General features: G+C 32.1%; 1 protein-coding gene across 1 annotated transcript in view; it reads left to right on the top strand.

The window, feature by feature from the left end:
• LOC125065471 (disintegrin and metalloproteinase domain-containing protein 10) overlaps positions 1-18,774 on the top strand; it is a 57,776-nt gene that overhangs the window by 22,673 nt on the left and 16,329 nt on the right. Inside the window, exons 2-4 of the mRNA XM_047673063.1 lie at positions 477-670; positions 2,636-2,702; positions 14,515-14,706. Coding sequence (XP_047529019.1) covers positions 477-670; positions 2,636-2,702; positions 14,515-14,706 — 453 coding nt within the window. The remainder of the gene's footprint in view (positions 1-476; positions 671-2,635; positions 2,703-14,514; positions 14,707-18,774) is intronic.

Genomic DNA, 18,774 nt, shown 5'->3' with positions numbered 1-18,774 from the left:
AAATATTTAAACAAAATACATATAATACAAAAGTACATAAATACGGTAACATATATAACATGTTATATTTTCTGTTTCTCATCACTAGCCCGTCTGTCAAAAAGATCAAGCTAACTTGAACAGGGTCTAATGGGTCAAATTTTTTATCCATGCCTCTGTGTGTGTGTTTTAAGGTCTCCAATTACATGTTCAGATGTGTACGAAAGTACAAAGTAAGAAGTATTTATTTCGCCTCGTATGTATACATACGTAAAGTAAAGAGTAAAATATGTAAAACGATTAAGTTTTGATTGACTACATACTTATTATTTTTCTATATGATACGAAAAAAATCAAATTTAAAAATAAAATTCATGTTGTCCACAATAGCTTCAAACAGGATGACAATGATTTTATAGTAAAGGCCGAGTTCATATGATTGCTCTTCTTGTAATTTGCATATTTATCATTAAAAATAATTTACATATTTGTTCCAGCATCTCGACGGCTCAGCGAATACGTAGAGCACTATGAATCACTGGAATACGACGCGGGCGCGGTGCACACGCAGCACAAGCGCACGCGTCGCTCGATCGACCCCCCCGACCTGCAGATTAGCTTCCGTGCGCACGGGAAGCATTTTAATATGCGTCTGCGGCGCGACCTTTCAGCGTTCAGTGAGGACTTTAAGGTAATTATAAATAGACATGTTAATGTATATTAGTGATGAGAATGATCGCATTACTATGCGCACGTTTATTTTAAACATTCGTATAATTTGTGTAATTATATCAAATGATACGAATATATTTATTTTTGATACAACACCAAAACCTGATGGATATCAAACTTAGCCGTTTGAAGAAGCTGTAGTTATATGAGTTTATTTCTTCCAATTTCTAAATTTAATATGGTTAATTATACATTCGAAATATTCTATATATACTATAAGTACAGCATGCCCCAAGTGCTGGGCTCAAGCCTCCTCTCTTTTGAGGAGAATTTTCGGCGCTTACTTAATCACGCTGCTACAATGCGATGTGAATGCACATTACACATGGCAGATTTTCGTCCGCCGCGTGCAAGTTTTCTAACGATATCAGCGCCGAGCATAAGATGAATTATGAGCAAGAACATCAATTAAGCACATGAAAATTCAGCGGTGCTTCCCCGAGTAACCACTGCGCCATCTCGGCTCGCGGAAGGCATTTAGCCTATACCAAATTTAAAAAAAAAACATTAACTGCAGTATATTATGATGATTAATTAGTAGAGCATTTTAGATTGCATTATCGTTAGCATATAGCTTTTTATGACTGTCTAGTAATTATGCCCAGGGCTTAATTATTCGTCATTGGAATTCAAAACAATACCATATATCCATTTTGTTAAATATGATTTATTTCGTTTGTCGTTTCATTATAGTATTTTTTTTAAATAATTGTAGTCTGATTGATGTATCAAATTTCTTTAAAATTCAAGATCAAATTTAACTTTTTACTAACTGATGAATTCATTAAAAAAAACTAATTTATCACTGCACTTCTCTCATAATTTCAGTGGTAATAAAAGCATTTAAAACAGCAAAATTGGAATGGGTACATTAAAATGGCTTTTTACCTTAAAAATTCAGTTACCGAACTATTCTCTAGCAACGGCACACGTAAATTGCCCACTTATAATGCGAAATTCACGCTCCGTGAAGCCCTATTGCACGACCGGAATGGAGCTGCATTCGGATAGCGAACACTACCTTCGCCGGTAGCCCGGGTACGCAGGCAATAAAGCTATCCGATTTTCGGTTACTCTCCGGAGTGATATTTAAAATTTAAATGCGAGCAATGAAAGAGCTAGTAAATTGGAAACATAAAGACCACAGTTTTCAGTCAGCTATGCAGATAATAAGATTAAATGGACTCGCTGCGGTTACGGCCGTCTCCTTCTCTTGTTCTGATTTATGAGATTATTATAAAAAAAAATTATATTAAAAGAAAACTAGTTTTACCTTATTATCACCTATTGTACAACAATACACCTAGAGCAGAATACATAGCGCGATACATAATGTCGTTAGACTGTTTTATATATAATACTTCTATACTTAATATTTAGTCAAAGGTTACTCTGTCTGTCTAACCTCTTCACAAGTAAACTGAGCTGAAACGATTTAGATAAAATTTGGTATGGACATAGTTTAAGCCTCTGCGAAGGACATAGGTTGGTATTTATCACAAAGATCATCATCCTAGATTTGGTATATTGGAAGTTTGTATTGGAAATAAATCATTTTATATATATTAAACATGATTATATATATTAATTTAAATATTTTTTGAGCATTTTTAAACAATCAGGTTAATTAAAAGATGGTTTATTTTTTTTAAGGAGATTGAGAGATTTTATTTAGTAATGCAAAAAGTAAGTCTGTTACTCTTTCACAACGAAAGTCACTGAACAGATTTTGATGAAAATAGTTACGGAGTAAGCATAGGTTTGCATAGGATACTTTTTTTTAGTTATTTCCTTGTGGGCTGAAATGGGGGCTAAAGGTGTTTGTACTATAAAGTTTCATAAATTTTGCTCGGGTCAAGTCGGGGTTTAGCTAGTGTATATAACGAATATATGCAAATTTTTTTAAGACATTTTTTGTTTATAGGTCGAAGGATCACAGGGGCAACTGCATGAAGTCGAAACATCACATATATATCAAGGCGAAGTTGTTGGTGAGTATTTTATCTCTCGTTTCGGCTTAGAAACGTCCTAATAACTTTCCAAATAAATATGTTGTGCAAAACAATCATTATGAACTATTTGATTTATATGTAACTTAAACGTTAGTTATAATACTAGGAAATATTTCTAATTATACACATTTGAGGAAGACATTTTTATTGTGCTATTACAGAAGATAACATAATTGCTAATGGTTTAATGTTTAGAACATTTCAGTAATATCTTTACATGAACGTCCTTAGAGTATGCAGAATTGGAGAAATGTATGTACGTCTGTATGGGACTTATGTCGATGATGTTTTTAAAAAGCAATAATAAATACTAAGCAGTATTACAGTTGTTTTGCAGTAGGTATGAAGATAGGTAAGTTATCGGTCGACAAGACAGGGACAAACTTTGCAGATGACATGACCCAGCTCCACTTGTATTGTGCAAACAACCCCAGCACACGACATTATCTTTATTCAAGATAGATGTCCATTGTCTACCCTTCAAAATTACTCCTCCGACCAATTGTGTTATCATAAATGAGATTTCATATCACTAAACAGACCCTGTGGTGTAAGACGAATCTCTCTGCGCCATTAGTAATTCCAGGAGAACACCAAAACATATTCCTTTTTGCAATTACGGCGTCAAAGTCTCGGCTAATTGGGAGCTTTCGACGGCCACTTGACTTTTAATGTTGGTACGTACGCCGAATACCGACATCCGAGATCTCAGCTCGCCTACCTTGCGGATGTTATCTGTTAAAATAATTACTTTGCTGGAAATTCTACAAACATTCCTCGTCTGAATATTTTCAGGAGTTATTCAAAACAGTCCTTTGCGAGCAAAACAACGAAATTTAACTTTGAGTTCTTTCGCATGCTGTAATATAATCGCTCCATAGCACAGATAAGCGGTGTGACATTATGTAGACGCATAGAAGTGTCGGTTTAGCAATGCGTTAATATACACAAGTCCTCTTGTAATAATTGTGAAAGTTTGGTACAGTGTAAATGGATAAAGTTGCGAGGGCGGAGCGGCATCGATCGCAGTTCGTCGCCCTACTTACCGCTGTTCCGATGCACTTAGCCACCGAGTTGCGAACCGCATTATAGGTATAGCAAGCCCTTAGCTGCATAATTTTAAGAAGTTCTATATTCTAATTGTTTTTTATAACGATGAACATAAATTATTATTTATTTGATAGCGTTAGAACCCACCAAATTTAAAGGATGATAAAATCATTTGTTTTGATTTGGTATTATATATTTCTTATCTCAATTAAATCGATTTAAGTCCTAGTATTTGTTAAATTCGTTGGAAGCGATACTTATAGTAAGTACATTATATGTAAAGTATTTTTTTATGTCATTTTTAATATACTAATAAAAAATTTTATAATCATTCTTACTGGTATGTTATAAAAATTCAATAAAATCTTATTATATAGTTGTGTATTCATAAAATTAACGAGAGTGATAAACATAAAAAAACAGGTAGCAACGAGCCCCGTTGAAAATGTATGCGTATTTTTTCAACGGGCTCTTTTAAAAATTTACTGAAGACATTTTCGGAGCCCTGCGGTTTGTGCAAAACATCACATCCCTCTCATATTTACGCTCCTTAACTTATGTAATTTCATAATGTCGCGGTCTGGCTCATGTTTTTTTAAATATAATTTGTATAATGTGAACTTTTAACTCTATAATGATATATTTAAAAACATTTTTACACTGCTAGTCCAATATCATTATTTGTTCATTTATTTATTGATAAGTGTTCCAAATGAAATGAAAAAAAAATGGAGTATTTGTTTTCGGTTTTCTTTTATCTCGTTTTTGTTTTTTGTATTTATTACCTAAAAGCATTCATTATTTTTAGAATGAATATTTAGATTTCCGTTGATTTGTTAAAATACATATTTTGTTAGATATGCTATGGACGTTTACACCGGAAGTAGAATAGAAATGTTCGCTATATTTATGACTAGTGACCCGCCCCGGCTTCGCACGGATGCAAGTTATTAATAAAAAAATATGATATAGATATAATTTTATAGATCTTAGGAATAATGTAGTGTTTTTTTTAATTGAATCATTAGTTTCGGATATTAGCCCTTACAAAAAAATAAACAAATACTTGTATTATATTAGTATAGATTATAACTTGCTATGCTATATAACTCGTATTTCATATAGTTTGTTTTATTGAATATAGTTTATGACTGCTGCTTCGCTTCTCAACCTCGTAGGATAGACGTAGTAACATAATCTATAATATTTCTCAATCAACGGACTATCTAACATAACGGAGCATTATTCAATACGGATTGATAGATTAGTTGACATATCAATATAAATACAAACTATATAGATTTATGATGTAAATCTAGATAAAGTATTAAATAACACCTTAATTGAACCTATACGATACATGCATGTATTAAAAATTTAGGAGTAATTGAAAGTTCGATTAAGTTAGATAGACGAATTAAATATTATATAGTATTTATTACGAAGACACTTGTTAAAGATTTAGATAGGTAGACAGTTTGTTAAAAGTCTTTTGTTTTTCGAAAATAAATACAAAAATTATGTTCAGCCATTGATGATTTTATCTTAAGAATTTCATCCGCGGAATTATTAAAATAGAATTGAAAGTTTATATGTGAATTTCGCAATATTTTATAAAACATACGCAGACGAACGAATTCCCTGGAGACGAGCGACTTTAATATAAAATTTTAAAATAAAAAGAGTTCTTGTCCTTTTTAATAACAAAAGTTAAAAAAGTATTATTTTTCACTATAGTACCTAGTTCATATCTACAATGCAGTTTGAATGAAAGCGATGAAAATGTGTAACAATAATAACAGTTTGTATGAAATAATATTCAGAAGCAAATTAAAGTTTCATTTCCAATTGTAGCGCGAATTAGTCGTACAAAATTCAGATAACAAATAAACCGGGACCCTTTTGAATAAATTGTCATATCTCCCTCCTGTCACCTGCCGCAAATGAAATGAGTCACCGCCAGTATCTGATGTAATCAATTTATACCATAATACTATTTGAACACGAAATGTTACCTATGAAACCTACAAACAATTTACCTATAAATTTATTATCCGAACTGTCGTCGAACTCTTATATTTATGAACACTGTGTGAAACTGTATATCAATTTCCCAGTCTATTTCAAAAAACGAAGCTTGTGATGTTTTTTTAAAATAGAACATACATATGTTTGAATGGGGTAGTAGTAAAATATGTATATTCATTTATTATTGTAGATCACTGAGTACGTAATTTTTTTTTGCATTACTTGGAAGGCGCGAGTCCTTTATACTCACTTCAAATTTTATTTATAAACATCTTCTGTACTTGTCGATTTCGATGAATAATTTTATTTGTATTTGAATGGTTTGTTGTGATTCGTTTGGGTAGTAAAATAAAGTCTGTATTAAGTACTGATTTTTAAAGAGCAAAGCGGCCCAGTGGTTGGAACTGAGAACACTGAATCTTAACCGTAAGATATTATTGATACCCTGGTGTACAAGCGCTACTAAATGTTGATGTACTTAATTTGTGTTTATATATATATATATATATATCTCGTACTCAGCGGTGAAGGCTTAATTATTGTTTTTTTTATTATGATATTTTGACCATTCCTTAGATTGCGATTGCGCCACTAACCTCGGGAAGATGTTATGTCCCTAGTGACCGTAGTTACATTGGCTCACTCACCCTTCCATACAACAACACTATAGTATAAGTATTTGCTGCGTGGAGGTAGGACATATGGAGATTGGGTATTACCTACCCTGAAGGGCTTGCACAAAACCCTACCACCAAGTCAGTTGTCCAATAATCTGCACTTCCCATGCGATATAAACGGTAAAACCTGGATCGCAGCAAAGAATTAGTCCCAGGTAAATAAAGACTAAACTGTTATGTTTCTTACCACAAAAATGACGCACTTTATGATAAACCTGACCTTTATTTATAATAAAAGTCACCAATTTCCATACTTCAAACGGCAAATCTAAAGACCTTCCAAATAAACATTGATTCCTGATATAACTCCCATGGGGAATTAAAATCTAAAACTACTTATACGATTGACTTCAAGCTTACTTGCAAAAAGAAGCCTAAGCACCATTTTCCGCATTTCTGTGAACTTCAAATTTCACCTTATTTTACCGCTTACGTAATCTTGAGTAGAAATATTTTTTATTGGTACCTTTCTTTATAACAGGACCTGTCATGTCCCTCATGCTTCTAGACCAAGTTAAATATTTTAGAAAATGTATAATATAGAAAATATATTATACATCTAAATTGATATGGTGGGATTTGAAATTATTATTAATTGTATATCGTAGATTCCAGATGTATGTTGAAAATCTAATATCATGTCGAACCATTGGAATAGTTGCTTAATTTACGTCTATTCTGAAACATTATGGTAATAATTTTAGAGTTCCATATCAATCAGTTTAGTTGGGTAAACAGACTTACCACATAAAATGAATAATATATAAAAAAAATTAAATTATAAAGTTCCCAAAGATTTTTTTTTTTTCCTTTAGTGTTCCGTTTATAATTCCTTCCCAACTTACTATCATTAATTATTATTATTTATAACTCTTTTAGCTTTTGGCAAAAATATAAGCTGTATATTTATAAGTCTCGATTCATAGCTAGTAAAATGTATTATTACATGCCATTTCAGTTTTTATTGGAACTCTAAATAGACCCCAGGGCTTTTTTGAGCATTTTATACTTTCACTCCTACATATCTACACGGCAGAATAATTCGGAATATATGTAATTATCCCAAGTATTTTACTAACGCCCGTATCCTCTACTTCCAAACGACATAGCGTTTGTCGTGTTGGGTGTCACGGTTGTGTGAAAGAGTATAATTAAAGGTGCATAACAAAGAAATCCCAATGGTTACCACTGTAATATAAGCTATGATTAAAATTATATTCTTCAATAACAAGTTATATTACTATTACATACATCCAAAGTAGTTATCGCGACCATTCAACTAGCCTGCATTGGAGATATTAGTGCACAAGTGTCTGCACTCTACTTTTTCTCAACTTCATATTCTGATAGGACGGCAATCAGTTTAGGCAGACTAAACATGCTTTCCGAAGCACGTGAGCGTAAACACAGCTTACTTCTAAGCTTCGGTCCGCTCCTGAGAATTTTTCAAAAAAACACCAATATCTTTTCTTGTTTAATTCCAGTCAGCTTAGTTCTATAATCATAAAATATTTAATATTATTATTATTATTAGTTTCACTTAAGAAAATTCGTAGTATTTATTATGTAAACCAATTTGATTAGATGCCTTAAAACATACTAAATTTAAAGGACTTTTTTACGATTATTTTATCTGTAAATAAAATATATGTAGTGGAATGTATACGTTGCTTTATTATTTAACCCGCATGATTTTTTATCTATGTGTTAAAATGGAGTAATTATAATGATACAATTTTAAAATAAAACGAAAAAAAAATATTAATAAATGCGCCTGTAATAGTATAAGTGGCCAATAAACATGGATGAGTGGAAACAATGGCTACGGGGTGAAATTCGGGCAAGAGTTCCTGAGTGCCTGAAGTGTTTAGGTTAAGTTTTCGTTTCGTTTACGTATTCTTATCGTGCTTTGCGATGAATAAAACATTATGAATAAACCTGCATCTTTCAATCTGAGTCATGTGAATACGAAAGAATCATAGTGGATTTTATTCAAAATACAGGAGACTTTGTGTGTGACATCACAAACTATACATCAGTCGAGTTGTTATTACGGAAAAATATGAATATTCATGTATTTATATAGTTTTATTGAAATTGAACAAGTAGATAATAAATTAATAATTGAAGTAATGTGATTTGTAGAAGTCTTGTAAATACAGAACGAACTGGTGGGATGTTACGTACCTCGAATTATTTAAGTTGGGATAATGTATGTCCGTGTATTACTTTATTGATAAAGGAAACCTTATCCGATGGAACATATAATGTGTACCTAATCCCTACTAAGCACTGGTAGCTATAAAATAATGTGTCCATACAAATTGGTACTTTAAGTTCGGAATCGTCGAACAGAAAATGAATGAATACAATGCTCGTTGGCACGTCAACTGTAAAGATATTATGAACAAGGAAAATACGCGGGCATTTAAAATTGCCTTGTGTGTTTTTGATTGAATGATAAGCCGACTGTCTGTCAGACCGGATTTTGCAACCGTTATAAATATGAACTTGACACCATTATCAAAAAAACATTCGTATACTCGTGTATGTATGTTCACGTGTGAAAATTAATTGTAAATATATTAATTAAATAAATTGTATAAAGGCTTCAGTTTCCGTTGTTTTGAATACTTATTTCTTGATAGTAAATATCTCGTAATTGTAAATTTTATTTCATCGATGATTCATTTTATTTCATGGTGGATGAGCTTCAAATTCTCTTCAAAGGGAGAGGATGCTTTTGCCCAGCAGTGGGTCAATTTCAGGCAGTTATTTTTTAATATCATTTAATATATAATTACATTGTGTAATATGATAATGCATGGTGAGACTACCTGTAAGTAGTAGAACTTTTGCCTTGATAATTTTGAAATGTAATTTTTTATTTTGGATGTGATATTGTATCTACTGTTGGTTGTCCTAATGAAAATAAAAATAAAATATACTCAAGTCCTAATAATATTTTTCGTCTAACAAAAGCATAAAGTTAATTCATAATAATCTATTTTTAAACGTAATATGTATTTTAAAGGAATTCTCATTACATTGTTTTTTAGTAAGACGAAGCAGGTTTTTGCAGGCCCGTCTAGGTGTGTGCCACAAAACCACCAGTTACTCAAACGCTTAGCGGTAATATTTTGTACAGCTTTGTTTCGGTTTAAATAGTATTAAGTGAGCCAGTGTAATTACCAGCACCGGGGCCAAAGCGTCTGAGATCACGTCGTTGGCCGCGTATTGACAATGTATGTTATTAATTTATTATAATTCAGTCACCAGTTATACGTTCTAACCTCTAGTCTTTGTCCGGATGTTATAATAAAATGCTACATATATTTTGCTTACCCTTAGGTGTTGTTCTGCCTACCTGCAATATATTTAAAATAAAATATCATTAGACGGGGCTGAGAACTAAAACTTTGCATAATTTGAAATGTTTCGCAATATTAATCTTGCAATACAAACTTAGCGATCTTATTACCAAGTAATATTTTAAGCTATTTACCGCAACAATATATTATAAAACAATCTAAATTAACATTAAAAAGCGATTTTAAAAAACGAGTTTTAATATATTATACAAAATTTCGTGTGTATGTTGTTGACCGTTGACGAGTTCTGTCAGGACCGTTCTTGGGTAGAGGGTAGAGAATCATGTCAAGTTTAACATAAAAAAAAAAATCATATGAACTGAATCAACTGAAATTTCAATTCCGTGATACTAGGAAGTGATTCTAATTTAGATTTAACCTCAGCAAACAAACATTGTAAGCCAACTTAATGTTTGTAAAAACACCTTTCGTTTGAAGTGGCATATATTTATTTAAATGAAGTTAATAATTACATAGATTAATTTTTGAGATCAATAACCCTATTTATATTTTAACGTTGAATGATGTGACGTTTGTTTATTTAGTATTTTAACTTATGCGGTTTTTGAGAGGAAGTTTTTATAGTAGAGTGAATAAACATTATGCCCCCTCTAGGCGACTTTTCCCTTCTCTTTATATATTATACGGTTTTATATAATACTATTGAAACTATTTTTTATGACATTTTAATTCAGATATGACCTCTAATAAATTCAATTAATCAATTCATTGTCTGTTATTTAAAAGGTAAGTACATAATATATAGCACATGTGTCTTCGGTCCAATGTGTCCCATTCCTTTTATATATATATATATATACTATAATCTTTAAAATTATTAGAATTTGTAACTTAATAATTATTCGTCCAGTCTGTTTGTATTAGGTGAGTTTGTAGTAGTTTCCAGCAGTATGCTTTGGTCGATTAACCAGGTTACATTCGAGCCAACTCAGCGAACCCATATTAAACCTTTGGCACTTAATGGTTCGTACAACTATTTCGATTATAAACTTATGTGCAACCCTACTCATTTCAGTGTGTACTTGAACCTTAGCGGATTCCTCGTGTCATATCTGCTGTTTGTTAATTTAGTAATATGGTGATTTTTTTTATTTATGTAATTGCAAATACTTAATACATTACGGGATTTATATTAAAAAAGGAGTCACGATTACGTTTGTTTATGATGGAAATAGAAAAGTCAATTTTATTATTAAAAGCTTTTATTTAACTTGCAATGTATGAATATATGTATGTGCGGATGGAATCTTGCTACTCAATTATGAAGCAGATATCTTTAACCGATTTGGCTGTTTTTTTTTTATACACGTTAAGTTTGGATGACAATACATGATAAGCTGCTAGATGTCATTATATGGTCCAATATGGTGGAACATCGGGGATGGCAGAATAGTTATTTTTTATGCACTTCTACAATATAGGTATCAAATCATAGAGCTTGTTGAGAGTAATTCGAAAAATAATGTGACGTCATTATAAGTCCAATACGGTGGAACATCAGAGATGGCAGAATAATTATTTTTTATGCACTTCTACAATATAGATATCAAATGATAGGGCTTGTTCAGAGTAAATCGAAAAATAATGTGACTTAATTCTAATTCCAATATGGTGGAACATTCGATATGGCAGAATAGTTATTTTTTATGCACTTCTGCAGTATAGATATCAAATAATAGGGCTCGATATACATCGAATAGACTCAGAAACCTTTTATGATTAAAGAATATGTGTAAAATGAGGTTATAAATTGATAGTTAAAATTTTAAAGGAAAATTTTATTTTCTTCTTTTTAGATCATTAAAATAAAAACATTTTTTTTAAAAAGTATTTTGCTTTGAATTTATTTTTAGTTATAAAATATATGCGATCATAAAAGTTTATATCTTCGCTGTTAGGTTCAAATATGAAAATAATATTGCAATCAATATTAATATAAAATATACAGTACGTATATTTTGTTATAATGTGTAGTAATCCCCCCTTTATCATATTTTGCACGTAAGGATTCTCATCTTGAAACGGTAGCTGTTCTAAGTGTAGTATGTGTGTCACAATTTCTCCCACAGTGTACACGTGGAGGGGTATAGGATTACGTTGTATTTCTTCGTCGCATTTTGCCGTCAAAATAAAGTTAGAATGTTGTGATATTGAAGCGACTGCTTGAGAATTTCCGTGTAATTTCTTGTTTATTCCACAATCTTAAACATGTTCTAAGCTTAGTGGTTAACATTAATAATATAAATCGTTAAACATATATATATACGTATAACATACCTCTCTAGTAAATTAGTCAAAGTAGAAAGCGAATAAAAATGTTTTGTTAAATCTTTTGGATATGTGTAAGGTATTGTGAAGATTGTCAATACGGACTCGAAGAATCGTATTTTTTGCTGTTATACTAGTGTTAACTTCACGATAATTTGTTTTAGCTTAATATAATTGATGCTATTTGTTTCCGCGTTTATCCTGCAACAAGGAAATTAGTTGATCTGGATATCTCCAACCTCTTCTTTCTCTTTCTGTCCCAGGTCTCCTAACACGGATGTCTTGCGTCGAGAAATAGCAACGCTGAGCGTTTTCTATCGACTGTATCACGGCGAGTGCTCTAAAGAATTATTCTCTCTTATTCCTGCTTCTCCGTTCCTTCACAGATCTACGCTTTTTAAATTTAACATCGATCCCATCGCGCACAAATAAATTTGGCAACTCTTTTCTTTGTTGTACCGTCAAGAGATGAAACTCTTTACAAGCACACGTGTTCCCCTCCTCTTAAAACCTGGGTGCCTTCAAACGAGGCGTGAAAAGGCATCTTGCGGGCCGGCATGGCCGGCATGGCCGGCAGTTCAGCTCATTCTTGCTGATTGTACTAGTTGTCTTCGCGTTTGGACTCCACTTCCGCTCACCATCCGGTGGATTGGAGTCATATGCTTACCCGGATAGTATAAAAAAAGAGAGTAATATACAATGTGTACTTGTGCACATGCCTGCGTAGTCGTCTAGTTATGGATATGAATGGCGAATGAGGTAGAAATCGATTATTATATAGTAAAATATAAATTTAAAATATCCTAAACATAACAAATTTATGTTATCTATAAAGGGTATAATTACAGATAATAAAACTAATATTACTTGGCAAGTTTGATACATGCAAAAACGAATAATACGATTGATATGGAAACATAATGGTACGTTTTATAGTTTTACGGACAAATGTTATATACGTTTTTTGCATTTATTTTTATAAATATGCCAATTTAGCTACACAAAATGGTCGGACCGGTGGTTTGAAAGTGGAAACTGCAAAAGATATGTAATACATAAACTAGCTACATTAAAACTTTTTATATAATATTTTTAATGTCTTAATTATCTAGAGAAACGCCGTCGACAACTTATATGTCAGATAAGTCAGAGTAAATATTTTTATGTTTTGAAAGAATAATATACATACAAAATACTCTTTAATTAAAATAAATTTATAACAACACAATAACGTAATTTGTTAGCTTTGCTATAAACATAAAACGCTGCTTGTATTAAACTTAAATGAATGAAAAATATATGCATATATAGGGAATGAGATTAGCAACATAGTAGCGGACAATTCATGGCTCGATGAGTATTATATTATGTACAATATTTCCAAGTTTAATGAAATTTCACGGGGTTGAATATCCACATATTACCAGTGTGAAGTAGTATTTTTTAAAACCAGTAATGATACCTCAAGTTTGCAACTAGAAGTCAGCATAACAAGGATGTTGAAGTAGTAATCAAAAAACCGTTCGAAAAATTTACTTATCAATTAATTATTAAAAAAAATGTTGCACACAAAAATGTTAGGATATATTTGTTGTGTAATATCATATTATGTACCGTTTGTCTGTTTAGCGTATCCAATACGACATTCATTCATACGACGGATACGACAATCATTAATTCGTAAATATAATTCAGCAACATTGTGATTATACCCTGAATCAGAACAAACCAGTTAAGTTTTATATATAACCTAATTTATAATTACTTAATATAACCTAATTTAGTTCAATTGCCTTTAGAGTTTTGTACCTGTGTGCTTTTCTTGTACTAAAAAGTAAACATGTCTAGAAAAAATATTATTTTAAAGCAGGATGACTTGAATACAGCGAAGCGCAGCTCGTGGTCGCGTAACGAGCTACTTAAATTTACGGTCAGACCGCACTTGACCGCTTTTTATTCGTTGTTTAACTCGAGACAATAGGCAGAACGCTCTTTGATCAATAGCGGTCATTGTCACTTATTTGCCACTTTTGTACGAAATTGTGGAACCGACACCTAAAAAGATTCACGTGTTATATTCTAGCAGGATTCACGATTCACGCAATTAAACACTGAAGTAATTTCGAAAGATAGTGTTTATTTTGGAAAGAGAAACATAACCCATATCTATATATATGTATCTCTTAACCTATATATAGCATTTTTTAAATGTATAAATAAACCACTACACTTACATTATATTTGTTGGTGCTAAATTGATGTGAAAACATAGCAATTAATGTATATTATGTGTTGATCATACCTAACTTCCTAACAATCGGATGTTTTTTAAATATATAATCAATAAATATTTTAATCTATTTTTCTTTTGAACAGACGAACCGCAGTCGACGGTGTTTGGCTCGGTGACCGATGGTGTGTTCGAGGGCAAAATTGTGTTGAACGACGGCGCTTACTACGTCGAGCACGCACGTCGCTACTTTCCACCCAACGGCACGCGCACCAGAGTCCATTCCGTCATATACCGAGAAGGAGACGTGGTCGACCCCTACGCGCACAGGAGACATGGTAAGTTCCCAAAGCATGTACATTGTAATCACTGCTTATATATCTTAACAACTGAATAGTATTTTGGTCCGTACTCATTAAAATTTGTCCTAGCATAGACAGACACGACAGATTTTATTTTTTCTGATAATGAGGACTGCTCTTACGTAAAGTGTGATTACTCCTATGAGTAAAATATTCATTTTATTTCAACGTAAAATATATTTCCTGAGATAAAAGAATTATTTGATGCAGACCAAATAAAAAATACGGAACAATACATCATGCAAAATTGCTCTTGACGTGGCGGTGCGAACCCCCGCCTGACTTCGGACAATTTGTCGTGCAGATTTTATGCTTTCTTTTAGTGCATATACAGACCAACAAATGAATTCTGTAAATATGAGTGTAGCTTTTTTAATCAAATTAAATAAATAGTGTATAATAACGCGTTTCATGTATTTGTGGTATTTATATAAACAAGCTACACATTACAACAATACAAAATGTAAAATCCGTCTCCAATCAATTTATTTACTTCATCTTAATGTTTATTTGTCATGGTCGGATTTCGCAAGCCAATAATTTAAGCCTAGACCAGAACGAGGTAAGTCAGTTTACTTGCTAAATTATACTACAATAATATTACTGGCTATTGCATTTATGGTATTTAAGTTCAGAAAACAATTGAATTTGTATTAAATGAACTAAGATAAAATAATTGTATTACATATATTAATGGTTATCTTAAATTTGGGTCTGAAACGTGAATACTACTAATTACATCTAATTGTATTTTTTCATAAGACGATCGCATTTAAAGTTCGAATAAAAATTATTATAATAATGGCAAAAAATATGGTATTCAATGCTTTACTAGATAATAATTTTTATTCGACTGAAAAACCCAAAGTATGTCAATGACAATATTAAAAAGCGTAACCGAACGAATATGAGTAGTTTTTAATATGTTTAGATATTAAATTACGTAGCGTGGAAATTATGAAGTAAGTGTAGTTCGTGGATCCCAGCGCCAGCCTCGTGCAAGTTTCACCGCAGTGTGTCGCGCAGCAAATGAATTGCAATGCAAGGTCGCTTAACAAACTTTAATCTCATTTGCGTCGCGTCCGTGCGCTGATCGTCTGATTACTACATTGCTTGCATCGGAAAATTCGCTATAATTGATTACAAAGCAATTGAACTAATAATTTAATATACAATCTGTATTGATATCGGCCTTCGTGGATAATTGTTGCCAACTGATATTCAGTTATTTAAATCGTGCAAAATGTTGTTAGGGACAGAGCTTAATTCAGCATGTTGCTCGCAATTTAGTTTTCCACAGATAAATTTTTTTTGCGTGCTTCTTCAATTTTACAAACTTACAAAATATTACTTATCGAATTATTTTTCTTTGTTAAACAATTATTAAATTATTATTGCTATATATATGCATTTTCACACCTTAAAATTTAAAGTTGATTGGTATTATTTTTTATGTAATACAACGAATACTACAATCCTATGCATTTAGACAAAATATCATAATAAAATAAGAATTACAGTAGAATCATTTTAAACTCGAAGCGGCCTTGACACAGTTCTACATAAATTGATTTCTACCTTGTCTATGATAACCCGAACTGATCTTAAAATGATTTTTCACATTAATTTACTGATATTATACAACAGATAGATTAATAAAACTGGAAGCTGCGTCCGTGAGGTAAAAGCAAAGTATATAATAATAATATTTGGCGTAAGAGAAAATCGTGTTCTTTGTTCTGAAATCGATTCTCGAGTCTTACCTACGGTTGCTTTAAGATAACTTTGCTTGCCAGTATTTCGTACAGCCATGCTCGAAGAACAATTGACATTCGCCATTCGCCATTCGCTTGCATTCCTCGGATTGGAACGTTCAAATGTATTTCGATTCAGTTTACGTTATTGTCATCAAACCGGTCCGATTCCGTGTTACGTAATACATATTCATCGGTCCGTAGGCTGAAATGGTAATTTCACGTCAACAACATTGCTTGCCGTCGCGTCGTCGGGGTTTGCATTTTTGTCAACTTAGCATACAAATCTTGGTAACGCAAAAAATGCTTATTCATTGCGATTGAAAAAAAACCGGGCAAGTGCGAGTCGGACTAGTGCACTGAGAGTTCCGTACCACCAGACAAATAGACCAACAGATACTGATGACCAAGAAGTAGGTTTAGATTCCTTTTGCGAAAGTATTGGAAATGCAATATAAACGACCAAATATTTTTTTTAGATTTGTTTTTTTCTAAGCTTCAAGGGACGTCATAGCTCAGTATTTGGTATTAATTTCAACTTTATACTCTACACGTTCCTAAGAAAAGGGTTCTTGGCGGACAGACAGACAGACGAACAACGAAGTGGGGAATAAGGGTTCCGTTACTGCTTAACAGGTATGGAACCCTAAACAGCGACAGTGACTTAAATAGATCACTAATACTAATTAAAAAAATATATTGAATAGCTATAGAATCTATTCATGCGTAAACATTTAATTTGATCTGAAAAGACCGTTTACGTAAATACGTAGATAGTTATTGAGCAAACAGGAAGGGTCGTGTTTAAATGCATTTGTTTTCATTACGGCTTATTGGACGTTTGTATTGGGGTGTCCCCTTTTTATACGTTCTCTATTGAGCTTCCATTTGAATATGAAAGACTAACTCGGCAGGATACTAGGTTCATTCAGCAGAGCAATTTATATTCTTACAAAATGAATGTAAACATTAAACCATCGCGCGAAATATTTTAAGCGTACGAAAATACAAGTAGGTGGATTTATTTATATCATCTATATCTATATATTAATTATTAGAACATATGGATACTGTATTTTAGTGGGAAATTAAACTTGAATCGTTCAAAATACACTTTGTCATATAATCGTGTCTAGAATTTTATTAGGTTCTTTAACTGGTTGAGTTTCAACAACACACTATGCTAAAATAAATTCATAGATAATCATTTCAATTAATTCTTCAAATAGACAAAATCCAGTACAGTATTAATCAAATATTCCTGTGTGGCAATTCTTAACACCTTCTCTGATTAAAATATTGTGTACTTGATAAACATAACTCTTGATTTACACCAAACACTTCTAAGACTAAAACCCTCTTTATTAAATAACATGTTTACACAAAAACGTATTAGCTACATATATGTACTTAAAGCTCTGTAAATAAATAATTAAACTTGTATATTGTACACGTATTTAAATATTCACTGTTGGATGTTAATGCTTACAACTATGTCGTTTTCGTTTTAAAATTATACCCCTATTTATGTTAGGCTCTCCTTGTACTTATTAATAAATTAATACATGTACAAATTTGTATATTTGATTTTACCCGATTTTATGTTAAATGTCCTCAAAACAAAGATTATGTTAGCTAATTCCACCATGCTTCTCTGCGGATACTGGATTCACGTGTAGCGGATTTTCATGCAACACATAAAGGTTTCCTCGCGATGTTTTACTTCACCGTCGAGCACGAGATGAATTATTAACACAAATTAATCACAAGAAAATTCAGTGGTGCTCGCCTGAGTTTCAACCAACAATATTCAGTTAATATTAAGGTATTCTTAACACTGGCCCCCTCGGTTCTGAACAAATACAATAAACGAGTCTAAATCTTGTATATTTCATTCGCGATAGAACGACGTAACCTCAACCACATTACAAATAAGTTACCTGAATATTTTATTCCCTGAGAGTATACTACGAATATGTATTTCAGGATAACAAGTCTCAAGCCGCAAGTAATGCTTTGAAAAATGGTGCATACGTAAGAATTTCAGACGTAAAGGAAAGTTAAATCACCTTGTTAAATTGTTTGACAAGAATCCTTCTATAAATATGGTACGGAAAACTAAATATTGTCGCTGTATTCTTACAGTATAAATCTCTAACATTTAATACAAAAGGAGCAGTTTTATTACCCTAAATGCTCAGTTTCCATGCTCAGTTCTTTAGTTTCTTTGTATGTTTTTGTTTAATTTGAGGATGCTTCCGTTAGCTATCTCCTAAAAGTAAGACTACCA

This window comes from Vanessa atalanta, chromosome 7 (assembly GCF_905147765.1).
Source record: "Vanessa atalanta chromosome 7, ilVanAtal1.2, whole genome shotgun sequence".
In the NCBI taxonomy this organism is placed as follows: domain Eukaryota; kingdom Metazoa; phylum Arthropoda; class Insecta; order Lepidoptera; family Nymphalidae; genus Vanessa; species Vanessa atalanta.
Note: the sequence above shows the minus strand (reverse complement) of the source record. Positions and strands in the feature narration are given on the sequence as shown.